Below are 27644 nucleotides of genomic sequence, written 5' to 3' on the forward strand. Positions count from 1 at the left end.
AAATAAATAAATAAATAAAGTGAATTATAAGAGTGGCCCAGAGGGTGACAGCAAAATGAGCTTCTCCACGACTCACAGTACAGCCACAGTGCCACCTCCTATTAACCCCATCCTTGCCAGCTTACAGCACAACAGCATCCTCACCCCGACTTGGATCAGCAGCAGCACCATGCAGTAGAAAGTTTTCAGCCTACCCCACGCAAAGGCAGATTTCAATCCTGCTGACTTTGAGTGTGAAGAAGACCCATTTGATAATCTGGAGTTAAGGGATCCCTGGGTGGCGCAGTGGTTTGGCGCTTGCCTTTGGCCCAGGGCACGATCCTGGAGACCCGGGATCGAATCCCACATCAGGCTCCCGGTGCATGGAGCCTGCTTCTCCCTCTGCCTATGTCTCTGCCTCTCTCTCTCTCTCTCTGTGACTATCATAAATAAATAAAAATTAAAAAAAAAAAAAAAACTACTGATGAGAAGGAAGAGCTGAGAAACACTCTGGTAGGAACCACTGGACCCATTATGGCTCAGTTATTAGACAATAATTTGCCCAGAGATGGCTCTCGGTCTGTGTTACAGGATGAGGAGATCCTGGCATCCCTGGAGCGGACGAGACCTTGGATATCAAACCTCTTCACAAACCTAATGGCTTTATGACCTTCCCACAGTTGGGCAACTGTGAAAAGATGTCTCTGTCTTCTAAAGTGTCCCTCCCCCCCATTCCCGCAGTAACCAATATCAAATCCCTGTCCTTCCCCAAACTTGACTCTGATGACAGCAATCAGAAGACAGCCAGGCTGGCGAGCACTTTCCATAGCACATCCTGCCTCCGCAATGGCACCTTCCAGAATTCCCTGAAGCCTTCCGCCCAAAGCAGTGCCAGTGAGCTCAATGGGCATCATACTCTTGGGCTTTCAGCTTTGAACTTGGACAGTGGCACAGAGGTGCCAACCCTGAACCCCTCAGATCTGATCTCCCAGAGGCCTTCCCTCCCTGTCTTGTCTGTGTGCACAGAAGAATCATCACCTCCAAATACAGGTCCCACGGTCACACCTCCTAACTTCTCAACGTCACAAGTGCCCAACGCTCCCAGCTGTCCCCAGGCCTATTCAGAACTGCAGACACTGTCCCCCAGTGAGCAGCAGTGTGTGGAGACAGTGGTCAACACGGGCTGCTCATAGGAGTGTGTCCCCAGAGCCATGAAGAAGAAAGGAGAGAATATTGAGCAGATTCTCAACTGTCTCTTTGCACATGGACAGCTTTGTGAGAAGGGCTTCGACCCTCTTTTAGCGGAAGCAGCTCTGGAAACGCACCAGTGTTCAGAAGAAAAGATGATGGAATTTTTTCAGTTAATGAGCAAATTTAAGGAAATGGGCTTTGAACTGAAAGACATCGAGGAAGTTCTGCTACTACACAACGATGACCAGGACAATGCTCTCGAACACCTTACGGCTTGGGCAGGAGCCAGCTGAGACCAGGCTCTGCGTAGGCCCTGCCCTGGAACGAACCACCCCTGCAGGAGGCGCTGAGGAGCCCACGTGTGGGGAACCAGAGAGGGGGCTCATGTCCCCGTTTTCTTTTGGGGGTGGAAGGTCAGGTGTGGAGACTGTGCTTGCCAGTCTCTGAGCTGGGGAGAAAGTAGGAAAGATTGGAGCATGTGAATGCCTCTAGCGCTGCCCCGGCTTCTTCCATATTAAACGTATTTGTATTTTGAGAAGTGTCCTTCCCACCTCCGCCCTCCAGAGAAACCTCCCTGGTCCTTCTGGAGTCTGTACATCCTCACCTGAAACCTGGTCCAGCTGCCAAAAGGAGGCAGGGAGGAGCGGTGGGAGGGCCAGACTCCATGCTGCTTTCGGGCTAGATGCTTCCTTCCCCCTGCACCGGTGGACTGAACTCTTAATCCAAGTTGAGTGCAATTGAAAGGTTCCTCCAGGGTGGTTATTTTCTTCTTCTAACAAAGTCTCTTAGTGGTAACACTGGTTCTGCAACGTCTCTGAGGTGCAAAGAATGCCCTTTCCACCTGGGGCGCTGAGTTTGCCCCTTCTGCTAGGCAGTTACCACGCTCCCCTGGCCCAGCCTGTTCCTTTTGGCTTGGTTTGGACCACAGTCTTCCGCTACCCAGGATTTTAGAGCCCCCTAGCAAACAGTCATCAGTTTAAGAAATCATTGGCCCCTTCCCAGCACACGAGTGGAGGAGAAACAGGCTGCAGTACAGTAGCCCAGAACCGACTCCACCTCGGTTCTCTGGAGAACAGCCTCTCCCTCCAGCCTGGCTCTAGGATGACATGAGGAACACCTAGTCATGGAAATCAGTCTCTTTCATTTGCTCTATATTCTGTTGTACATCGTTAAAGATCTAAATACAAAGGAAAAAAAATCAAGGAGCATGATGCCTGCAGCTTTGTTCTCTCTCAAGATTGCTATTGATTTTCGGGGTCTTTTGCGGTCCCATGCAAATATCAGGATTTTCTGTAGTTCTGTGAACAAAGGTGCGAGGGGAGCCGCTTGCGTGGCAGTAGTGCTGCCCCTCGCACAAGCTGGGTGGTCACAGCGGCTTCTCCCAAAGCCAAGCTCCCTGCCCCATGGGGGGGGACCCCGTGCTCGGAAGCCAAGAGGCATCACTGGGCCAGAGTGAAACCGCGGAGTGAGGCCCCGGACACGCGGGTGCAAGCGCAACCACGGCAGCTCGCAGGGCCGGGTCGGAGTGTCATCACTGCTGGTGCTGCGACGCGCGGGGCCCCCGGCCAGACTCACCGTCATGAACTGCCTGCGGACCCAATGAGATGGGGATGCCGTCACAGCGGGTGGGGAAGCCAAGGGGGGCCACGGTCATGGTGCACAAGGCAGCAGGACAACGGTGACTCAGCCAGGATGGGGTCTGTCACCTTCCAGGACGGCCCAGAGCGGGGATGATGTCTGTGCCTCCTGTCTCGGGGAAGAGGGGCTGGGACGTGCCCACTGGCCTGGAGCAGTGGCACCCGCCCCATGGCTCAGAGAGCTGGTGGCCGCGGTCAGGGTGGCGTCTGCCCAGCTCACACACAGGAGTCTGGAAGGAGGATAGGGGACGGACATCAGGGACAGGCCGCAGGCTCCCACGGCAGTGCCGGGGCTGGGGGGTCGAGAGTCGGGGGCCGGAGGTCGGGGGGGTTGGGGCCAGGGGTAGAGGGTCTGGGGCCAGAGGTCAGGGGCCAGGGTGGGGACCGGGGTCGGGGCAGGGGGCCAGGGCCGGGGGTCGAGGGTTGGGGGCCAGGGGTGGAGAGTTAGGGGCCGGGTTCAGGGGTCAGGGCAGGAGGCCGGGGCCAGGGGTCGGAGGCACTCCAGCTGCCGTGACCAGAGGCCCTCAGGCCCAGCGAGCACCCTGCCCACCCGGCCGTGCAAGGCCCCAGTGCGTGTCCCGAGCGAGGCCGAGCTCTTGGAACCCACAAGCCTCGGTGGAACCTGTGCATGTGAAGGGTGCTGCACCCGCTGTTGCACACGCAGTGAAATGCCACCGCAGCGCCCCACCTGCACGCACAGGTCCCGCTGCGTGGGCGATGAGCACCCCCAACAGCCTCCCAGCAGGGCCAGGACTGGGACTGGGACCCGGAGGGTCTGTAAGGAGCGACGGAGCAGCTCACACGGGCAGAATCAGGGCCCCAAAGTGTGCATGTCTTGATCCCCGGACTCTGGGAACGTGGGGCAGCCTCCCTGGGTGCTGAACGCAACCGATGTGGCAATAGAGGCTGGGAGGGAAAGCCAGTGTTACTCGCACAGACTCCAGAGACACAGAAGGATGATGAGGGAGGCCTAGGGACGTACCGGTGAGGCCGATAAACCCAACAGCTCTGATAAGGTGCACACGCTCTTGAAACGCAAACCATGAACGCTTATTCAGGCACAGACTAATCACCTGACACCCTTTTACCTGTAAAACTTAATTTATAGTGGAAAAATCCCCCCCTACACACACACACACACACAAAGCCACAGAAAACTCCAGGCCATGACCTCACTAGCAAACTCAATAATAGCAACTCTACAAAAAGTCTTCCAGAAAACTGAAAAAGAAGGCTTCCAAACTCATTCTATGAGACTGCATTACCTTAGTGCCAAAACCAGGCAACGGTACAAAAATACAAAGTACAGACCAGTATCTCTCATTGACGTAGACACCAAAACCCTCAACAAAGTAATAGCAAATCAAGCCCAGTGATATAAATAATAGTGCATTATGACAAAATAGGGTTTGTCCCAAAAATGCAAGGTTGGTTTAACATTCACATGAATCCATCAATATAGGGGCACCTGGGGGCTCAGAGGTTGAGTGTCTGCCTTCAGCTCAGGGCGTGACCCCAGGGGTCCCAGGATTGAGTCTCCCATTGGGCTCCCTGCAGGGAGCCTACTTCTCCCTCTGCCTGTGTCTCTGCCTCTCTCTGTGTGTCTCTCATGAGTAAATAAAATCTTTACAAAAACAAAGAAATAAAAAAAAAAAACTCATCGATATAAAGCATTGTTATCAGCAAACTAAAAAAGAAAAATCATAGATTATCTCAATAAACACATAAAATGGCACTTGGGAAAAAGACCCTTCGACAATCAACGAGGAGTCCCTCCAAGGAGGCAAGCGCATGTGGAAGCACTGCTCACGCAGAAGCTCATGACAAAACACGAGTGTCTTCTCCGCATCAGAAGCAAGATGACGCCGCGCTGGGCTCCCGCCGATGCAGCAACGCAAGGCGAGGAAGTCACAGGATGGCCTGTGCGGAGGGTCCGACGGGATCTACTTAAAACTCTGCTAGAACAAACAGCAGGCGAGTCCGGGAAACCCTGCAGGCTGCAGGATGAATCACAAATGCTCCCATCTGTGCTTGTCGGAGAGACGCTGTCCTTTCCCTCGCCCCCATGGGGTAGCTTCTCCAGACACGGAATTTGGGACTGGGGCTCTGACCTTTCGAGACTTCCGCTCCGCTCTCCTGTGGCCTGTGAGCTTCCCATCACTGCTCCCGTCGGTGGAGTGTGCTTTCTCTGGCTCCTTGCAACATCTGCTCTTTGTCTTTAGTGTCCTCCAGTACTTTTTGTCTGCTTTTTAAACATTTTACCTTTAAGTAATCTCTACACCCAACAGGGGCTCCAACTCTCAACCCCGAGATCCGCGCCAGAGCCAGCCGGGCCCTCTGTCACATAGTTTTCACTTGACGTGCACAGTCCTGACCTTTTAGCACTAATTCACCTGGGATATTCCCTGAGCTTCCTTGACTTGTGGTTTGGTTTGTGTCATTAATTTTGGAAAAGTCTCAATGATGCTTATTTCAAATCTTTCTCCTGCTCCCTTCCCTGTCCCCTGTGTGTCACACCTTCTTGCGACTGCCCCACAACGCCAGGGCGTCCTGTTCTGCTTCTTTCACTCTGGTTTCTCGTTGCTTTTCCATCTGGGAAGTTTCTACTGACGAACCGGAAAGCTTTCTTGGGGTTTCGTCCCTCGGCCGGGTCGGGTCTCTCAAAGCATCCGTTCCCATTAGGGGTTCTTGGGCCCAGTACTTCTGCAGGTGCCCCGCTCACCATCCCCACTGTCCTTCCACAGCGGCCCCATTACCACAGCTGCCTCCCACCGCACCCGCACCCACACCCGCTGCCACTTCACAGGGGCCTGAGCCCTGGGCGGGGACCTCAAGCACTTCTCAGCCGCCATCCCCTCTGTGGGACAGGCGGTGGCTCCGGGAGGCCTTTCCCTCAGGAGCCGGTGTCCCTGCTGGAGGCCGCTCAGCTCAGCGGCGAACCCAGAGGTGCTATGCTGCCCACGGCCCCCCAGGCGCGAGGGGGGCCCTCTGATCCTCGCCGTGGGAGCCCGCCCATCCTCAGCACCCCGACTCCTGTTGCGCAGCCTCTACTCCACACGGTGACTCTCGGCCTCCGCCTGTGTCCCCGGCCCCGACCTCAAGTCTCTGACGGATCTGAGGGGCCTGGACGGGAGTCTGTCTGCCTTTTTTGTCATTAAGAAGGAAGACGGGGGGGGGGGGGGGGGGGCGGGACTCCCGGGCTCTTGACGGGTCAGGGCAAAAACCAGAACTCTCCGGCGGGCCCCTCTGCCGGTGCGTGGCTGGCCCGTAAGGGATGTGGGGTGCACATGGGGTGCACACGGGGCGCGGGCATCTGTTGCAACACTCGGCAAGGACCAGACAGGGCCTAGGCCCCTACGGCTCTGGTGGATGGGGACAACGATCAGGGCCCACGCTGCGAGTGAACTGCTCCAAGATGCTAGAAAATGCAAATCATCCTTTAGCGACAGAAAGCGGACCGGCGGTCCCCGGAGACAGGGCCCAGGGGGCGGAGCGGACGGTGACTGCTGGCGGCCTCGTGGCCGAATACGTCACAACCTACCACACTTTACACTGTACGTGCACTCGGTGGGCGTCGCGTCAGTTATCCCGCAATGAAGCCGCTGTTAAGAGAAAATCACATCAGCTTCATGTAACACTTAGGGGTTGATTATAGAATATCTACAACTACTTTTGTCCCTGCAAAAGAAAAAATAGACTTTACCCCAAGATTTTTATTCTTCATCTTATTTATCTTGGGGTGGCGGGGGGAGCCGAGCTAAGCGCGGAGCCTGACCCGGGCAGGGCTCCAGCTCAGCTCACGACCCCGAGATCAGGACCCGAGCTGAAACCAAGAGTCGGGCGCCCAACAGACTTGAGCCACCGCAGGCATCCCGATTTTATTTTTATTTATTGAAAATTAATTCAGAGCTACAAGACCTCTGTAACACACATGCACTGTAGAAAAAATGATTATATTTTTTAGCAGATATACCACAACTTACCCACCTGGACAAATAAACGCTGCTTCCACCAAAACACAGACTGTGAGAATAAACGTGCTTGTTCTGGTGTGTGGCCATTTACACAATATGGTTTTTGGACCGTCTCCTGGATTTGAAATTACTTCAGTCCCAATTTATGAGCAACATAAGAAAGCTACTTTTATTGCTTTATGATCACACCTGGTAAATGAAATGCTTATTGCATTTCCCACTTCAAAGCTGGGATTTCTGAAATGTATTTGAAAACAACACAATTTCGACACCATGGAACGCTGCCGCCTTTTGACAATTTCCTTGGTGGGTATTTTTTCCGAGAACATTATCTTGGAACAAAATTGGCTTTGTCTTCCCTCCCACGGAACATACACGCTGAGGAATCGGTCATCACAGAAAAATACAGCTGCGTGTTTGTAAGTGGAAGAGGGACGAGGGCGTGAAGTGAGTAAAATAGGGGTAAGCAAAAAGCCCAACCTTGACATGGGCAAAAATCTCTCTCAGTTCCCCGATTTGATCACCATATGCCCTCACCCACCCTTGCAACAGCACCTCCTCTTTAGCATTTTCTGTAGGACGCTTCAACTGCGTAACATAGCCCCATGAACAGAAGAGCCGTACGACGCCTTACAGACACGTGGGCCGTGCGTGTGCGAGTTGGCCACCGCCCGCCCGGAGACCACCGCCCACCGCCCACGACGGGGAGTTTGCTCTCCCGTGTTCCACACACAGGACCTAACTGCGTGGGGCGGGGCTGGCTTGCGCTCCGGGACGGCCCCAGGGCACGGGTCCTCTGTGGCTCTTGGGTCCCCGGCGTCCACCCCCGGCCTGGGTCAGCTGCTCCCGTGTGCACGGGGCCTACCCACCCCGCTTCACAAGCAGGGTGCCCACAGACCCCTCGGGCAGCGGGGGCCCGGGGCACTCGCACGACCGCTCACGTCGTGCTTTCCCGTTTGCTGTCCTATTTTATATCCTAGCCAGTACGTGTAGGTCCCAACAGAACCCATGTCGCAGAGCCTCCTTCCCAAATCTAATAGTTGTGAAATGGCATTTCCATTTTGCATTAACTTTTTTTTTTTAATTTCTACATTTATTTCATTGTTGACTATCCAAGGTTTCCCCCTGGTGACACACCTAATCACGCCTGCTGCCCAGTCCCGACTCTCTGGTGGGAATGTGGAATTCCGTGGATTACGAACGCAGCCACGACCACCTGCGGTTTGTCATTTCGCCTCTTCGAGGCTGTCCTAGTCCTACACGGCTATGAACTTGTACCCTAAACGTCGCTGAACGTGTCCATCTTTCCCAGTACGGTTAACGCATCGTCTGTGGAAAGTTAACAAACACAACGTCGTATAAATGTGCTCTAGATTTTGGGTTAATGCTTTTTATTTCACATGCAGCCCGAAATGTGTTTGGTGTGAGGCAGCACCGGATTCATTTCTGTTCCGTGTGACTTTAAACACATGACGTTTTCAGAGAAGCTTGAATCACCGTGATGTGTGTCCCACCTCGCTGGTCAACTCCTCCGTCCCAAGCGAATCCCACACACCACCTGCCACAGCCCTGCCAGGCTCAAAGGGCACCCCGGTTCCCCCCCTTCCCCCTTGTTTCCTCGGCACCTCATCATCCCTGCCCTTTGCCTCACATAACTAGAAATCAGAGGCCCAATTCTGCAAAAAAAAAAAAAAAAAAAAAAAAAACTCAGGGGTGATTTGCATTGAAATAGCATCAAATCATCTTGTCAACATGGGGAAAACTGACGTATTTACAACATCGCCTCTTCCTGTTGGTGCACAGCGGTCTCTCACTTTACCGCTTTCAATGTCTTTATTGAAGTTTTTAAGTCTTTCCATGGGTGATTTCATCTGTCGGATGTCCCCCACTCGGCACCTTTTGTCTTTGTCGTTAGCATCAAGCGGGAAATTTTCAAATACTGGCTGATCGACTGCGATGGTTCCAAAATTTTACACCTATTAAAAAAACTACTAAAAAACTACTTCTGTTCCGGTTCTTACTTACTACACTTCCCAACCCCCTTACAGTAATCACTTGTAGTCATTCCTTTTTTTCTTCTTTGTGGTGACCCTCGAAGTCCTACTCTGTGTATTTAAGACAAATAGAAACTGAAGCCCCTCCGTCCGGACGCTGCAGCCCATAGGTCTCTGTCGGCATTAGCCCATTTCGAAAGCACCCCCTGTGACTGTCATCCCCTCAGCACCCCGAGTTCTGGGGAGAACTACCCTTGTTCACCAGACCCTACCCCTGAGAGAGGGCGTCGTGAGCTCACGGGCCTGGCTCCTTCCTCCCGGCCCCCCGCAGCTCAAAGCAACTGCAGACACCCCGACTTCCGCTCCACAGCCCGTGTCAGGGCGAGGGGCGCAGTGCCAAGTGCTAGGGGCCCTGTTTCCCGGCGGGGACCCTCCTGAACCCACAAAGCCCGCCGGCATCACCTGCACCTCACACAGCTCCCACAGCCCCCGAGCTGCCTAATCTAATTTGTGACTAAAACACTTTAAAATGTTCTCATAAAATTAGCTTTCAACTACTCAACAGGGGCAGCCCGGGTGGCTCAGCGGTTAGCGCCGCCTTCAGCCCAGGGTGTGACCCCGGGGGCCCAGGATCGAGTTCCACGTCGGGCTCCTTGCATGGAGCCTGCTTCTCCCTCTGCCTGGTTCTCTGCCTCCCTCTGTTTCTCATGAATAAATAAAATCTTTTAAAAATAAATAAAATAAAACAAACTACTCAACACTTGCATGTGATTTCATTCTCAGCTTCTCCCCACCACACGGACCATATACCACCCATGACACAGAACAATCGAGGTGTTCTCATTTTCTGAAGTAACCTATTAAGAGAAACCAGAAAAATCTATGCATAGTAAGCGAGACACATTTTAGAGGCATTCTGATTAAATTACAGCAATAGAAATTTTGCCTTTGTGATTTTTAAAATATTTAAGTAATCTCTGCACCCAACGTGGGGCTCAAACTCATGACCCCAAGATCAAAAGTCGCACGCTCTTCCAACAGAGCCAGCCAGGAGCCCCACCTCTGTAACTCTTTATACTAATAGGTAAACTTCTACATGTAACTGTGAAACCTGGACAACCATCACATGTTCTAAGGTAAGAAAGAGAAGTAATCTGGGGACTGAACGAAGGCAGCGAGCCCGATCAGTCTGAAGAGGGGGTGCCGCAGGCAGAGACGTACAGACACCTCCGGACACCTCCCGAGGTTCCCGCACCCGCCGCCACGCCTCGCCTCGCCCACGGGGTAAGAAGGAAGGGCCAATCCAGATGCGCAGTCTCCACGGGGGTGAACACGGCCTACTTTCTGTAACTGCAGTTTTCGCAAACTTTCAAATAAGCTTAACTGTCGTTAAGAACAAGACGCGTCTCCCGAACAAAACTCAGGAACCTGGACAATGCCGCACCTGCATTATTATATCAAATCATTAACTCCCTCCAGAAACGGCCGGGGCAGTGATGCTGGAATGGAGAAGCGTAATTACCTGTCACTTCACATTAGCCTGACGGACAGACAGGAAATAGAACAAAACTCATCTTTTAAGTCTAAAGTCACAACTTTTCAAGTGGGCAATACTATAATTTGACTCCTACATCATTGTGGTGTTTAGCAGCCATTACCGATATTTAAACAAAGCAAAACATTTTTGAAAATAAATATTAAAAAAATAGAGACTCCTGATAAAATAAAACTTTTACAACAGTGATTATGGAACATGGATTTTTAATGAATTTCATATTGCAATGAAGACACTCAACACTTAAAAACAATTACATCAATACAATAAAAACACTTGCTTCTACACAACATTTATAAATGCATACTCCCCCCAAAGAAACTTGTATTTCACAGATTTAAGCAACAAATGATTTACATAGGATTCTTCAAATTCCAAAATATGTACAGAATTTTTGTCTCTCCAGAAACTGATGTGCAGTGGTTGAGAAAGAGTGCTGTTTTGTCCAACAACATAGTTTTTATGAAATTCTCTATCAGTACACATTTTCCAGTAACCACACATTTTCCTTCCATTATTAAATGAAATTCTGGACACGTGAGCATATAAGACAAAACCACTCCCATTTCCAAACACTATTTCAGATGAGATCGCGTGTGGCTGATCATGGGACTTAATCTGAGCCACACAGGTACCTCCGTGCACAGATTCCCACACGTTCACACACGCACACACACACGCACTCCCTAACTCAAATCTCCGGGACTCCGGACGACACCGCCATGAAGGCCGCAGCAGCAGCTGAATGGCCGCCACGCAGGTGAGCAGCAGGTGCCCTGTCCTGGGAACTGGCGTGCACACGACAAGGCCCGCCCTGGGGAGGGGAGGGCGGAGTGGGGAGGAGGTGAGCAGCTGCCGGGCGGGCGCCGCAGAGAGGGCACTGGGCCGCAGAGCACTGAATGAACATCAGAAAGTGAGTTAAAAGCTTCAAATGTTTTTAATCTGGCAGAGATCTGGTTCTTAAGTTTGATCTGCTTGTTTACCTTTTTCAGTGTTCCTGACAATGATTCTAAGACACCCAAACATTCAAATTAAAATCCAACAGGAGCCCAAAAGCACAGACGCTCAGCTTACTGTCTCAAAGCCACTGGGGCGCCGCCGCAGGGGAGGGGGCACTCGGGTCAGCGGGGGCGGGACACAGATGTTCCGGCTCACGTTCCCAATGTGCCTTGGGCAGGTGCCGGGCTTTGGGAAGAAAGCCGCTCGCAAGCATCTGTCTGTCATTCGGTCTAGTTGGCAACCTCAGCTCTAACTACGTCACAATGGGTTTCTCCTGGCCCTTCTTCCCTTCCAGACTGTGTAGGTCATTTCAGAATACTCCAGATACTTCAGGAATGAAGCTCCTAAGATGAGCTACCGCACGTAGGACCTGAGCAGAGGAGCCTGAGGCGAGGCGTGTTCACGCAGGCCCGAGGGCAGCACGCATGCTCTGCCAACATCACACCTCCCTGAATGGCGCTCCGCCAGCTGTCACCACCTGGAGTGGGGGGCACCCATGATCGCTGTCATTGTTACCCTCTGTGCCTCTCCAAGTGGACACAAAGACTTAAAAAGAGGAGGGCAGTACACGGACATGGCTCTTTATCAAAACCATAACTGAGCAAGAAACAAACTCACAAACACCAGACGACAGTAACGCCTAAGAAGGCAAGAGTGACAGGCTCGCCCAGGCAGTGAAAGGACTGGCACTGAGAGGTGTCCCAACTGCCGAAACAGGAGCACCTTGGTACCCCGCGAAGCATGGTTTCGGCTCCCACCTTGTCAGCTAACGGGAGAGCTTTCCTCCTCGGATGCGCCTGCTGTGATTGTCTTCCTTGCCCTCCTAACTGAATTCGGCATTCCAGCTGTTAAGTCAAAAGTGCTCTAGCTAGGCAACAGTGAGACTCCGTTTTCCAAATACATTGATTTTTGAGGTAGTACTCATTTATTTGCATTGTTGGCTCTCAAACACCACCAAGGAAGTGAACTCATTTAGAAATATGCAAACCAAAGTGTAGAAAATAAATAAGGTTTTGTCTTCAGGTAGCAGGCAGGGTCTTCTTAAAAGCTCAAGTCACATTCACTGGATAACTCATTTGTAACTTCTAAAAACTGTTTATAACCATAGCTATAAACTAAAGTGCTTTAAATTTTGCTTAATATCTGAAATCAGTGATTAGAATCATCCTATTTTTGAATTTGCTAAACTGAGACCTCAGGAGATTGAAATGGTTTTCTATAAAAAGAGCAAAAACGTTTTCTTTTCAAAAAACTTTCCAAACATTGCAAAGTTGGCATTGTTTTTGTTAACTTCTAAATTCCAGGTAAATTTTACATTAACTATACCAGAATACAGAGGTGAAGCTGAGTTACACACAGCACATGCGAAACCCTCAAACAGAAGTAAACATGAAATCTTCCGTCACGCCTGCCATCCATCAGCCCCTGCAAACGCAGCCCCGGGCCCGTCCCGGTACAAGGTAGGTATGTCTAATTACTCCAGAAATGCCACAGACTGCGTACGCCTCACAGCAAGTACACAGGTTCACACTGAACTCACGCAAACGTAATGCCCTCCTGTCACCTGTCAATCGCCCGGAACTCACAACACACGATGTGCTACAGGGAAGGGGCTTCATGTCCACTGACCAGAGGGTGCTGACACAGACACGAGACGAAAATAAGACATGTGACCATACATTTTGCTGTACATTTCATGCAAGCTCGGTACAATGAGAAAAGAACATACAAACCGCCCTTTCCAGGGTGCAACTCTCACAAAAAGGGCTTGACCAATAATGAGAAAAGTGGCAGCGGTCCACAGGTCCATGGCCAACTACGCCGCAGAGGACGCCGGCAACCTTATTTCTCTTGTAACAATGCAGGGATGTTGATGCTCCAGCCAATGGCCTGCCTGTCAAAGCCACAGGTGAACAGATTGCACATGGGGTGGTCCTCGCTCCACGCTGAGCAGCACACCATTCTTCTGTGGCCCTGTTTCCAATCACACAAACCACAGTTAGTACGTCATTCCCGGAGCATCCGCGCCATAAAGCCTCAGCCAAGTTAACAACTATGCCACTCAACACAACTGACTTCAAAGGACAAAACTGAACAGGCAGCTTCAGTCCGCATGGCAACGAGCTTCAGTGATACGCCGTGGGCACACGGGGACAAAGCAAGGGACGTCAGAACAGATAATCAAATCAAATCAGGGAGACGCACACCGGAAGTATTTTGGGATTCATTAAAAAAAAAAATAAGTAAGATCACGGTCAGAAAAAAAGAACAAACGATGAATTTGAAGTTTTTTAATGAGGCTACATAATATTTGGGAACATATTAAACAAAACTCATTTAAAGACTTCAAAGACCATTTTAACAAATAACTAACTCAGATAATAAGGGACCCAGAGAAATATATTTGGTACCAAATAAAACAAGGATAAAATAAATGGCCTTTTCAAGTAAATTCCTGCCACCTTCAGAATTCCAGCTAAATATCAGGACATTGAAAAAAAATCATTGCAAATCATTAGCAAAGTTTATAATGTGACGTACGTGGTGTAAGTATACAGAGAGACACGGGCAGTGCCTTCAGACGTGTGCATACATTCCAGGTTAATGAGGTCGCTCTGTGCTGCTGCTACTAAGGCATCACACAATGAAGTACAAGAACCAGGATTAAGAGAAGCTGACAAATTTATTAAGTCAAAGAAACATTCCAAAGAATGACACCAAAGTTCCCTCCCCAAAACATCCCCATGTGAACAGTGCTGTCTACACGAGACAACAGGGCACACAATAAAGATACTGCAAGTGCAAGGCCATGTAACAAAGGGTTGAGAGCAACCTTCTATCACTTCTTCGTTACGAATCTAAAGAAAAGGAGAGAACAACGCATCCACTAACTGGTAATAAAATCCAGAGTCTGCACAGGAACCAGTTAAAGATGATCACTCAATTCAAGGCATTCACAGTAGAAACCCTGAGATGAGCACTGAGTAAGTGGGTGTGGAAAAGAGACCCCCTGGCACCCAGAACGCGGGTCTGCAGGCGCAGCCCGCCCAGGACAGAGCTGGAAGCCAAGTCAGGTTTGGAGTCCAGCCTCCCGTCTCCCGGGGACCACCTGAATACGCACCGACGTGCCTGGAGCTCGTGTCCAAAGAGGTTCTGTGAGCATGAGGGCTCCCAAAGCCCACGCCCTCCCTCGTCACAGTGCACAGCCTCGGCAAGGGTGCTGACACCCACCATGGGAGCCTGTGTCCTCGCCGTACACATCTCACATTCACCTGCACGTGGGCCTCCCCACTCCGTCCCTCCCAGCACCCTACGGAGTTCACCTTGCTTCAAACACACTTTGGGAAATGCCACTCACACTCTCCCCAAAGTAAGACGAGTTTACGCCGTTAGACACCTCCACTGTTGCTACCAGTTCAAAGAAGGGTTGTTTTGTTTTCTTTTTTAAACCCAGCAGCTGAAAGAAGCCAGGGATTTCCAGCTGTGGTTCTGTGACACTGAAAACCACATCTGCAAATCTGAGGAAGCATTACCAGCTCAGAACGCAGGGACATGCTATTCACTAATGTTAAAGACTAGTCTACTTAACACAACGCTTTGAGAACAAATCCAAACACAACAAATTCTGCAGTCTCAACAAGGCTGAAAGTTTACAAATAACTAAAAATGTCATGCTCTCTGCCAAATAGATAAATAAAATCTTAAAGAAAAAATAAAATCACTTCCCTGGAATAAATACCACCAGGCATCTCTTAGAACTCCGTGTTTTTTTTTTTGAAGAAAATCTTCCCAAAGTCAGGAAGCCGCACACACACAACCCTGTTTCAGGCACACGTCTCACGCGCTGCACACAGACTGCGGGAACACGGGCACCTCCGCAAGGGGATCCAGCGTGTTAACAATGCAATGGGGGCACACCAGACTCTCCACGGGTACCAAGCATGAGAAATTCCCTGTTAGCGGGTGTAACGCTCCTATTAGGTACTCTAACTTCACAAGTAGTTTTCCCTGACATGTACTCAAATAAAAGTTCAATAACCCACTTCCAACAGTACGCACAGAAGCCCTAAAAGGGGAGAACAGATGAGAGGCCTTTCACAAAAGGTTGGTGCCACTTAAAGAAAATGTGTCAGGATGCCCGGGTGGCTCAGTGGTTGAGCATCTGCCTCCGGCTCAGGGCGTGATCCTGAGGTCCCGGGATCAAGTCCCACATCAAGCTCCCTGCATGGAGCCTGCTTCTCCCTCTGCCTGTGTCTCTGCCTCTCTCTGTGCCTCTCATGAAAATAAAATCTCTAAAAAATAAAAAAATAAAAGCTGTCTCCACGTCGACAGAACCCCTTCATAATCGTCCTCTGAAAACACTCTAGGTCGACAGTTCCTAAAGCCGCCCTCACCCACTAAGCTGGCCTGCGGGCTGTACTGTGAGGCTGTGCAGGAAGATGAGACAGGGTGTCCCCACAAAGGTCAGCAGAGCCGCGGCCATAGGGTGGCAAGGGTGGTGGGCGCTGAGGGGCACAGACACACTGACCACAGGGTCAGGGGACACATAAAGGCACGGGCTTGCCATACAGCTCAGTGTCACAGTGACACACTGCAGAGGCCAAAGGACAAAAGAACAGGGGCTGTGGGGTGGGGCCCCACAGAGCACAGAGCCTACAGAGGTGCTGCTCGGCCGGAGAGGACGTGTCTTTATCACAGTGACCTCTACTCCCCAAAGGAGGAGCCGGTAATTCACACACTTTGCGCCTCTCCCCATACTTCAAACCGCCCCAGAGCTACCTAAGGACAGGGGCCCGGATGGCCCTCCGAGATCCCACATCAGCAGGGCTGAGCTGGCACCACGAGCCGAGCACCAACCAACTCCGAGCACCAACCAACTCCCAGCACGGATGCAGACACCTGGTGGGCGGTCCAGCCAGCACCGCGGACACCGGCCCGCTTCCCTGCGCCGCACCAGCTGAGCTGACTCCCGAGAAAGCTGCATTTTCTGGTCCTGGATCTGGTTGGAAAGGTGTCTCCTGGTTGTGGATGAAGTGAGTTCTCTTCCCAAAGGGGCCCCAGAGTCCACACCGCCACTTCTGCATCTCCGTATTCAATACTCATCATCTACCACACTTGCAGTTGTACACTTTCACTTGCCAAGATCCAAGTCTGCTTTCCCACGTGGAAACCACTACCACATGTGCAAACAGCCCCTCAAATCTGAGAGTGAGGAACTGAACAATCTTATTCAAGTTTTTAAAAAACCCAACACTCTCAGTTCAGGTTGGGAAACACTTTCAACTTTAAATTTTATGAGCTCTAAATACACATCAAGTATTTCCAATGAAAATCTAGCATCCAAAGTACAGCAGGAAAACAAGAATACAAAATCTCTAATATCGTTCTATTGATTATAGTTAGAATTACATCACCTTGTCTACCTGCATAAATTTAACATCTTGTTAAAATTAGTTTCTCTTTAAAAAAAAAAAAAAAACTTAAGACAGATGTGGGGCTCGCAGCATGTTTCTATCCATGGTGACCTAGGACACAGACTCTGAGATGTCAACATGCGGATCAAGAGCACACTTACCTGCCGGCTGCTTCGGGGGAGCCGCGCTAGCCTCACACCTGACATGTCAAACAACCTCACTTGTCGGTTGTCATGTGGGAGGGCAATGATTTTTTGGCCAACACATACATTGATCCTGCAAATAAGAGATAAAATTGGGTTACATACAGGGACACCTGGGTGGTTCCATGGGTTAGGGGCTGCCGTCGGCTCAGGGTGTGACCCGGGTCCCGGGATCGAGTCCCACATCGGGCTCCCTGCATGGAGCCTGCTGTTCCCTCTGCCTGTGTCTCTGACTCTCTCTGTGTCTCTCACGAATAAGTAAATAAAATCTTCTTTTAAAAAATGTGGGTTACATACAAAACAGCGACAGCACGCATGTCTGAGTTTACAGAGCATCCTGTAGGAGACTCCACACCATTCACATTTCAAGGCAAAACACACCAGCAAACCCAGCAAGCAACACCCAACAGCAGCATCAGAGCACAGAGACCACGTGACTCACACGTAACATGCACACACTACACAGGGACTCGAGCATGGCCCTACAGGGGACCCGTTCTTAATCTGGAAGCTCACTGCACCAGCCTGATTTTACACTTACGTGTCAGCATACAGGACCTAACTATATTAGAGGATCAATAAGAATGTTCCTCTCCCCCCAAAACATCCTCCCCCAGGAGTCTAAACCACTTTTCCAAGGCTCTATTAAACACTAACATTACACGAACCAAACCCCACATTACAGTGCACCCTTTTCAAGGCACAACAAGCAGCTCTCATCACCTGTTGATGGCAGAGTCCGTGCGAATAGTCGCAATGGGGGACCTCATATTCCTTAAGTCCCAGACCTTCACTGTGCGGTCATCACTGCCCGAAACGACATTATCTCCCACGGTGAACACGGCAGATGTCACGGTGCTGCGAGTAAAGAACACAGGTTCAGAAGACCGTCAGGGAGTTGCAGGGTACAGACAGGAGTTCCCCCAACCCGTGTAACAAGCACGTGGTCCCGCTGCCAGAGGCCCCAGCGAGCCAGGCGGACAGGATGCTGGGAACGTGGAGGCGGACAGGGGTCTCTGCTAACTGTTCCTCCTGCTTAAACCTCTCTGTGAGGGTAAACTTGCACAAACCGAGCCTCTCCTCAGCAGACTAGAAATGAGTCCATCGTATTGTTCAACCTCCTCAGGCAATGGAGTGAAGAGAAGCTACCCGAAGACACGGATTGGACAGGATGTGCCAGTATCACACCTGATAGCAGAAAATTAAGGAGAGAGAAATCCACACCAACTCTGTTTAATCAGAACACTGGAGAAAAATTTATTCAACTCAACCACTACCACCACCTCTACCTTAAAAATGTGTAAAGAGAGGCGCCTGGGGGGCTCCGTCAGTTAGGCACAGACTCTTGGTATTGGCTCGGGTCATGATCTCAAGGGCATGGGATCCAGCTGCATCGGGCCCTGCGCTCCGCGGGGAGTCAGCCCGAGATTCTCTCTCTCTCCCTCTGCCCCTCCCCTGCTTGCGCGTGTGCACGCTTGCTCTCTCCCTGCCCTGCAAATCAATCTTTAAAAAAAAAAAAGGTGCAAAGAACTTAAATAGACCTTTCTCCCAGGAAGATTTATGAATGGCCAAAAAGCCCAGGAAAAGGCCGTTAACGTTACCGATCATGAGAGAAATGCACCAAACCACAGGATCCCACTCACACCCACCAGAAGGCCTACCATCAAAAAAAAGAAAAAAAAAAAAAAAGAAAAAAACCCAAATGTTGGCAAAGACGTGGAGAAAGGGGAGCCCTCGTGCACTGCTGGTGGGAATGCAAGCTGCTGCAGCCAATCTGGAAACCAGTAAGGAGGGTCTTCAAGAAGGTAATAGGGCTGCCCTACAACCCAGCAACCCTACTCCTGGGCATATATTCCAAGGAAATGAGACAGCCTCCTAAGGAGCTCCCTGCACTCCCACATTCACTGCAGCACTATTCCCAGTAGCCGAGACCCAGGCCCCACAAGAGCGGCCATCGCAGATGCACGGGGAAGGAAGATGCGACATGTGGACAGGCAGTGGGCTCCTACACAGCCGTAAGAGAAGGAACTCCTGCCATCTGTCACAGGTGGACGAGCGTGGAGGACAATGTCCCACTGAGACCACAGAGGGACCATGCAGGCCGCACAGAGACCCAGGTGGGGTGAGCCAGAGCCCGCCCTGGGGGTGCCCCTCAACTCCGAGTTTCAATCTACAGGCCGGCCCGGAATCGAGGGGCGCAGGTGCAGGGGCCCCCGCAGGCTCTGAGGACCTCACCCTCTGGCTGAGCTGTGCAGACGCGGGGGACTTCTCCATAGATTCGCCTTGTCAGGGGACCGTGGCCAAGTGAAGTTTCCGCGAACACTCGGCTAAATTAATGAAAAAAGTCTCCACAAAAGACTGTCTCACCTTATGTTAATGAAATGCTGAAAGACATTAGGTTTTTAATAAATCACAATCCTGACAGGTATTGTGGGGCATCAAAGGGAAGAGCTGGCACTGGGCACTCGCTCGAAAGGCACCCTCAGCCTCGGTCCCACGAGGAAGCGGCTGCGCCACGACCGCTCACTGGAAAAGCTCAGACTCTGCCCAACTCCAGCCAACTCATTTATCTTGTCGCTGAGAGCAGCCGACCATGTGCTTCCAGCTGACAGCGCGGTACCTCCTCGCCGCACTCCACTGCCCGATCTGGAACATTCCGCTCCCTCCGTGGGTCTCAATCAACGGAAAGACGGCAATGCCAGCACTCCTCATTAGGATGAACAGCTGTCTTCCCAGTCACACAGAAATGCTGACTGCTTTGCATAACAATCTGCCCGAATGCAGGGCTCAGAGAAGAGGCCCAGGACACCGAAGACGCCTAGGCGCACCTTCCCAGCCCGCGTCAGCAGCCTGCTCGGCTCCCTGTTTCTGTTTCAGATGGAGCTTCCCACAAATGAGCCCTAATTTTACATCCAAGCAGGACAGGGGAGCAAGCAGGCGACATAGGCCACAGGGGCGGCGCTGTTTGGGGGACACAGGTCACCCGGCCACACGGAGCATGTGTGCAGAGCCCAGCGCGGCTGTGCCCCAGAGAGGCCCCCATGACAGCCCTGCGGTCCAGAGCCACCAGAGGCCCGAGAGAAGGCTGCGAGGGAGGGCCGCGAGGGAGGGCCGCTGGGAAGGCTGTGAGGGAGGGCAGCGAGGGAGGGCCGGGAAGGCATGCCACCACACCACTGCCGCCTCCCCCACAACCGCCTCCCCCACAACCGCTTTTCAGTTTCAACGATGCTGCTACCACCCCACCCGGTCTCCCAACCCATGAGCTTTTAGAGCACACGCCACCGGGAGCTCACAGCTCAGGAGCCCGATGCCTGAAGGAGAGGCGGGTGGCTGTGCCCTGAGGGAACCCTGTCTCAACAGCCCTCAACAGCCCTCGGTGGCCAACGCCCACCAAAGCAGGCCGAGATCACAGCATTCCGAGGAAGATCCCATCGTGTCCCACGGGATCTCTTTCCAGACTGGAAATCAAGGGCTCCCAGAACAGGGTCCACAAGCAGGAGCTCCGTGCAGGACCCGGTTAGGCTGCTCGCTGCAGCCTCTGCGCGTCAGGGGGACGCCGCTCCGCCTCACCCACGGACACGACCACAGGGCCGTGGCTCGGCAGGGTCCTGGTCTGCGGTGACTTGTCACAGGCGTGAAGAGTCCCCTCCTCTTCACCAGTTAAAGGAGCGGGTGAGGCGGCCATCCCGCATGCTGCGGTGGGGATGACTCCCCCCCGAACACTGGGCTGCAGGGGCCTGAGGTCACCCACAGCCCAGGACTGAGTGCAAGTGAGCCTCAGGATGGTGAGTGGGAGTGCGCCCAGGCGAGGCCACAGGGCCACAGGAAGGCAACACAGATGTGACATGCAGACGCTGGCTGCACGGAACAAGACGTGTGCATGTGCATGTCATAAAACACGCCAGAACTCACCCACCCGACAGCGAGCAGCTGCTACCTTGGCCACTCTGACGAGCAGTGTCCTTTCATCAGGCTTGCGATTTACTCTCCAAGGGGCAAGAAACACCGGGCCCTGGAAGCACCATGGCTCCCATGGCTGAGCACGGTCTGACAGCCTACAGCTCCGTATCTGCATGGGACAGTGACCCAGGCGACAGACCCTTCCCCGTCGGCCTGACCCGCTGAGGATTACTGTCCCAGGGTCCTGGCACTCACAGGCCCAACAGGACAGTTGCTGGCCTGGACCAGGGGCACAGGCCTCTCCCTAGCACACGCCGCGGGATGCCCGCTGTCGCAGTTATGGGGACTGGGTGACAGCCACCTTTGCCCCGAGTTTCTTGAGCTTCAGCCAGACTAAACTCTCTCAAGCCAAGGTTCAGCCCTTGTGCTGCATGACTCCAAGCCAGGAACTGTCCAGAACTGCAAGTCCCAGTGCCCAGTCCTGTGTGTCCAGCGAAAAGCCCCGGAGAATGACAGGGGCAGGGACACAACACGGACGACGACCGCCATCCTCACAAGCACGGTGTCTGCAGCGCGCAGTCACGGCCTGCCTGCCCACACACGCAACTCCAGAGCATCATCACAATTACACCCCTGACGGTGTTCGACAACAGCCGGGTCTGTGCGCTCAAGGCTGGCCCCAGGACTGCTGACCACAGCCACCCCAACAGGCACCCCGTTCCCCACGTGGCCGTGTCAGTCATGCCCACGGGCCCAGGAGGTGTGCACATGCTGCGCCCCAGCCTTCTGCACAGAGGCTTCGTCAGACTCCGCACATAGCAGCACACAGTCGGTACTGGGTCAAGTACCAGCACGTGGTTTATTCTCTAGACTAAGCACCAGCATTCTGCTATGTTCTCAGGACTGAGTGACATAGCACTCAGCTGCATGGACTGCAAAGAGTACTAACTGCCAGCACTCAGCTCATGGGAGACACAAGCTCTCCCAGGGAAGCCAACCCAAACACGTACACACCAAACCTGAGGTGCAGAGCATGAGCCGCCGCCAGGTGTGGGGTTCACACAGCACATAGGAGGCTGCTAAAAACACCCAGAATCCCTCTCTGCACACATGCATACACACATGCACACACTTGAAATCTTTTTTAAACAGTCCTGGTCTGTGAGGGACTCTGGAGAAACCACTCCGGGGAGCTCTTGAGGACAGAAAGGAAATGGAGTGTTATGCTCCTCTGGTGGTGGCAGTCGCACCCACTGGGCCGACGCCAAGGCTGAGTGCGAGCGGGTGCGGGTACGGGGCTGGCAATCAGAGGCCCGGCTGGACAGCATGGGCAGGGGCCAGGCGCACAGACCCCGGGCAGCACCACCTTCCAGAAGCCAGCTCTGCCTTCAGGCAGCTGCTCCCCCCGTCTGCTCGCCGCACACGTCAGTCGGTGGTCCCGGCCCACACGTGCAGGCCGCTCCACACACACCGCGGGTCCGTCTGGAGGAGTCTGCGACTGTGCAGCCAGAAGGGTTTCATCTGTGTTAACAGCCTGACGATTCTTTCTCACATCATCTCAGGGAAAAGTAAAGTGATAGCTCACAACAAAGCTGTCAAACACACTAACGGGCCCAAGTCCACGTCTGTACTAGCTACCTCTTAGCCCTCTTCAACCATGGGGGCTTGCTTACTTACATGTTACCTATATATATTATATACTCACTATTTACTTACTTAAAAGAGCAAATAAATCTTGAATATTCTCTTACTTTTAAAAACTGTACTCTGAATCAGAAACAGCTTTTAAATCTACCAACAGGGCTGTGAAGTGAATTCCCGGGGCCCAAGGCACAGGCTAGAAGCCACGGGTGAAGGGCAAGTGCAGGTGCTCACACAGGAAGACTGCAAGATCTCTCCACAAAACGCCAACACCTGCAAAACGGCCGCATCTGCAGCAAAACCACAGGCTCGTCTGCGAATGTGAGGTGCGGAGCTGCCACACAGCCGCTCACGCCGCACCCTGTATTCACGACCCTCTCCTGCCTCATTTCCGTGACGCCATGACAAAACAAGCGCTAACTCATACAAAGGACACTTCCAAAAACACAGCTTACCACGACCCCTGGGGCAGGGGTCCTCATCTCTCCCAACCCTGGTTCTATGGTACTGTTATCAACCACCCATGATCAGGAGTTATGTAACTCGCCAAACCTCAAAATTATTTCCAAACTATGTAATTTAAAAAAAAAAAAAAAAGACAACATCAGACTGCCAGGCACACGGGCAGGGAGTGGAACAGTGACAGGCGTGCAGGCTCAAAGGCATGAAGGCCCCGTCTTCCTACTGTCACTCGCCCCCCAGAGGCCCTCTGGAGCTGTCCTCCGGTCCCCGGAGGAACAACGTAGCACCACACATAGGTCGTCATATCTGTCTCCCCCTCCTCCTCCTCTTCCTCCTCCTCCTCCTCTTCCTCCTCCTCCTCCCGGACAAGGGCTTACAGGTGATCACCAAGGGTAATGTACTTCAAACCACATGCAGCCTACCCAAATCCCAGCCTCCAACATGTTCTGTCACCAGACGGCCACCCACCCACACCAGGGGCCTGCACACAACCTGCGTCACTGACCACGCACACAATCCAACACTTAAAATCAACCACTACCCAGGTAAAAAGGCCATGCTGTCGGGCAGCCCAGGAGGCTCAGTGGTTTAGCGCTGCCTTCAGCCCAGGGTGTGACCCCGGGGTCCCAGCATCGAGTCCCACGTCGGGCTCCTCGCACAGAGCCTGCTTCTCCCCCTGCCTATGTGTCTCTCCCCCCCTCTCTCTCTCTGTGTCTCATGAATAAAAAAATGTTTTTAAAAAAAGGTCATACTAATCAAAATGCTTTCTCTTCAAAAACTGCTTATCGCAAAACACAAAATTCAAAGCTATTTTCACCTTCATACATATAAGACCTAGAATTTGGTATTTAGTACTTAATATCTTCCCTGAGTATTTGGGAGTAAAAGCAAATAATGTGTTAACTTTAAAGCAATCATTATTGTTCATCTAATATTTGAAAATTTTGTTAGATGTGGTATTTTGTTTTCTTTAGAAGAAAATACCAAAACTCACATTTGAAGGATAAAGTTATCATTATATGGGAAGAATTAAAGCAAAACAGAAAAAGAAACACTCTGCATTCTCAGATATTTTACCCATGTTGAGCTAATTTCAGAGTTTATTCACACTTATGAATACTGTCAGCTGGGTACAGACTGGAGTCATTGGCCACCCATGGAGGAAGCTTAATGACCAGTGACTGCCTCAACTGTCAGTCCCTTTGTATAGCAATTGAAACAAAACAAAACAAAGCATCAGAAAGGGAGGGCCTCCACCAAAACCACAGAGAAACAATGGTGCCAGGAGGGAGGAATCTGGACCCTCTGTTAGAGAACAATCCAAATGGGCAGCTCTCGTGTTCCTCTCCAAGGAAGGACAGTTAGTGGCTTTAACCTCAGAATACGTCTTCTTACCATCAAGGCCCCCTGCAGACATGTCCCTGAATGCACAGCCCACATGGCCAGGGTCCGGCTGCGCTGACCGGGGTACAGGGCCCCAGCCCCCGGGAGTGTGCGCCAACGTACAGGGAGGGAAGGGCAGGCTACCATTCACAGCACGAGCCCTCTTGAAACAGCTCACTTACTGCATTATGCTGTCAGGGGACACACACATGAACACAGAAGGATTTCATTATTTTAGATGAAAAGCACTGGATTTCAGTTCTAACTCCTGATGAAGACAGAAATAACAGGAAAACAAACTGCCAGCAGCTGAAATTTCTGACATTCCAAAATATTTCAATTAAACAGTTCTATGATTTCAAAGAAGAGTATAATTTCCCATTCTTGCTATTAGGAAAACGTGTTACATACAGTACCTAAAATTCATCTTCACGTAACTCGGTGCTCCGGCAGCGAGCCCAACACTCACAGCCACGCAGCTGCAGCAAGTAAACCCTACTATGGTAAAGTTCCTATCATGATGAAGAGCTTTCACAATACAGTGAAAAACAGAAATGGATCACATCAAGAAGGAAAAAACCATGATCTGTCCTTTCTAAACGTTTACAATGCGAACCTTAAACAGAACTTATGTCAAGGAGCTTACTCTCTCTCCAGCAGAAACAAGGGCACACAGACTTCAAGGGGACCCATGTGGCTACTGATTCTATCCCTACAGTGAGGCGCCCCACTCAAACTCTCCTTTTACAAAAAGGCACAGAATCCACATAGCAGCACAAGGATAACAGTAAGATGAAACGAAAAGGAAAAAATATCTCTCTCCCAGATCCAAGAGAAATCAAATTATAAAACTAGGCCAATAGTCTTGAAACCTATACCCTTACAACTTGCCTTAAAAAAAAACCAACATATGGGGGCACCTGGGTGGCTCAGTCAGTTAAGCGTCTGCCCTCAGTGCAGGTCATGATCTCTGGGTCCTGGGATCTGGCCCCACGTCAGGCTCCCTGCTCAGCAGGGACTTGGCTTCTCCTTCTCCCTCTCCTTGTGTGCTTTTCTCTATCTTCCTCTCTCTCAAATAAGTAAAATCTTTAAAATATAACATACTTATTAAAGAGTATGTGATGAAAAGACGCCCTAGGATAGTAAGCTCTGCACAGTGTGACTCACTTCAGGTCCAAACGAAACATGTTGTCATGTATTTTTAAGGAACACTGCCTCTGCCTAAGCCATGATCCACGGAAAGAACACTCCACCTACGACTCTTCAGGTGACCCTGACAAGTAAGGAACAGAAAAGCTCTTCAGAACAGTGTGCTGAGTTGCGCTTTTAATGTTCAGAAAAGAAAGAGGTTAAAAGAACTCAAGGAAGTCACCGTGGAAAACCAAGAGTTAGCTCCCCGACAAGAGGACAGCCCTGCAGGCGTAAAAATGAGCTCCAGAGAGAACATTCTGACTTACTTCCTACGGTGACAGGCTCTGCTGGAGGCTGGAAATGCAGCCTCGGGTCCGCGACGGTAGCTGTGGCCACCAGGAACACCTGAGGGCAGCAGGGGTGTCTGTCAGGGGGACCAAGGGTTTCAGGGGGAGGCAGGAGCCCCTAATATGTTCGAGAAGCCACACAGGTGAGGGATTAAACTGAACACAGCCAAAACCAGCCACTCCTGTGCCTTTGGTTGGGACTTAGGCTCCTGCGTTCTAGTAAAGCAAGCCCTTGTGTGGGTCACTGCCATCACCTGCACAGGGACCATCTTCTGTAGGACTAATGTGTCCTGTAAGCTCACACCTGAAGAACCCATGCCAGAGACCCAAAAAAAAGCAATCTTTTTTTACTGACAGGCTCACCTAAAAACCCTATAAATGTCCCACCTCCTCCTTTTCTGAATTGCAGGATTTCCAGAGACTTCAGCTAACGTAACACAGGAGGAGTGCTTGGTACGGATGACGCAGGCTGCAGCCCCACCTGCTGACCACGCGGTGTGGGGTCTCTCCACACTGTGGGAGCAGAGGCTGCCCCCCCGCTCGCGGCCAGGGCTGGGGGAACAGGACAGACTCAGTCCTCAGGCACAGCCAACAAGCCCCCGGCCAGGCCTTACCAATACCCAGAGGCTTAACAACAGGTAAAACTTCCCCTTCTCTGACACCTACCGCGGGAGGTCAGTGCCAAAGGGAGAACTTGTTCTTATCCCTGTAACAACACATCAACAAACACGCTAGAGTTTGTCCCAACTCGACTAAGAGAAAACGTACAGTCTAAGTAAGACCGGTGCTCGGACACATTCTATTTTTGCTCAGAAGCCTACAGGTCCTCAGCTACAGTGAATGGAAGCTTCCACTTACATCCTGGGGGATCTGGATGCAAGAGGCCCAGGGCGGATAGGTTCAGGCCTGCTCTGAGCCACTCCTGACTCCATGAGAAAAACAAACCAGAAGAACCCTTTCATAATCAATTCTGTTCCTCCTAAGTATACCTCTTCAAAAACAGCCATTGTTTCATATACCCACCAACTGCTAAACTACCCCCAAAGTCAAACTGACCTGAGAAACATGACAGTCCCTGCCCTATTCCCCCCAATTTCACTTATGCTTGAAACTCCTCAAAACAGAACACCCGGAAGAAGAGAAGTGCAAGCTCCAGGTAGGGCCATGCGTGCCGGGGGCCCATGTCGCCGTGAGTGCCAGTGACAGCACATGGCTCCCCCCGTCCTCCGGGCCCGGAACAACCTCGCCGTAAATGCAGATGAAGGGCAGCTGCTCCTGGCCCACCCCTACGGCTGCCCCTCGAGATTGTCCAGGCTCGCCTGACAGGAAGCCGTCTCCTCCGTGGCCGAGACCTATGAAAGAGGGACATGGCAAGAGCCACCCTGGATAAACCACTGAGAACTAGAGATCTTCTCTTCTGGGGCTATGGTTATTCTAGCTGGTAGGAAAAAAAAACACGATTAAATAGCCATGGAAGCTCTCTGAACACACTGAGATTTCAACATGTGCTGGCTACTGCCTACCACCAACACCACAGTGCACCTCAGACGTAAGACGCTTCTTTCCCGATCTCAAGCTTCTTAAAAATCTCTGTCTGGTTTCCTTGTGAACATTTCATTAACTCTGCACGTTGAACCTTAGTATTCTAATGTCAAACACATAAAGCAGATTTATTTACTGCTTCCTATGAAGGAATGAAGAAAATCTATATTTTCAAGCAGCCAAATAAGCAAGTATTCAGTCATTAAGAAGTGTTTACTGGGCATGCGGGAGCTCTTCTGGTCATGCAAACACTCAAGCAGGCCAGGCACTGCCAGAGAGAAGCAGAGGTGTG

The 27644-nt window shown here is 51.5% G+C and overlaps 1 protein-coding gene and 1 pseudogene across 14 annotated transcripts in view; one reads left to right on the forward strand and one right to left on the reverse strand.

Moving 5' to 3' along the window:
* WDR37 (WD repeat domain 37) overlaps positions 1-27644 on the reverse strand; it is a 143314-nt gene that overhangs the window by 78246 nt on the left and 37424 nt on the right. For 6 of the 14 annotated variants that reach the window (XM_072749652.1, XM_072749651.1, XM_072749658.1 and 3 more), the window contains exons 12-14: positions 17670-17804; positions 16905-17019; positions 10520-13303 (exon numbers count right to left, since the gene is read on the reverse strand). In XM_072749652.1, the coding sequence (XP_072605753.1) occupies positions 13172-13303; positions 16905-17019; positions 17670-17804 (382 nt within the window). In that variant the 3' untranslated portion in view covers positions 10520-13171. Of the gene's footprint in view, positions 1-10519; positions 13304-13734; positions 14188-16904; positions 17020-17669; positions 17805-27644 lie in introns of those variants that run through there. The other 8 variants (XM_072749648.1, XM_072749657.1, XM_072749650.1 and 5 more) reach the window with 3 other exon arrangements.
* LOC112907897 (ubiquitin-associated protein 1 pseudogene) lies at positions 460-1702 on the forward strand (annotated as a pseudogene).

This window comes from Vulpes vulpes, chromosome 2 (assembly GCF_048418805.1).
Source record: "Vulpes vulpes isolate BD-2025 chromosome 2, VulVul3, whole genome shotgun sequence".
NCBI lineage: Eukaryota > Metazoa > Chordata > Mammalia > Carnivora > Canidae > Vulpes > Vulpes vulpes.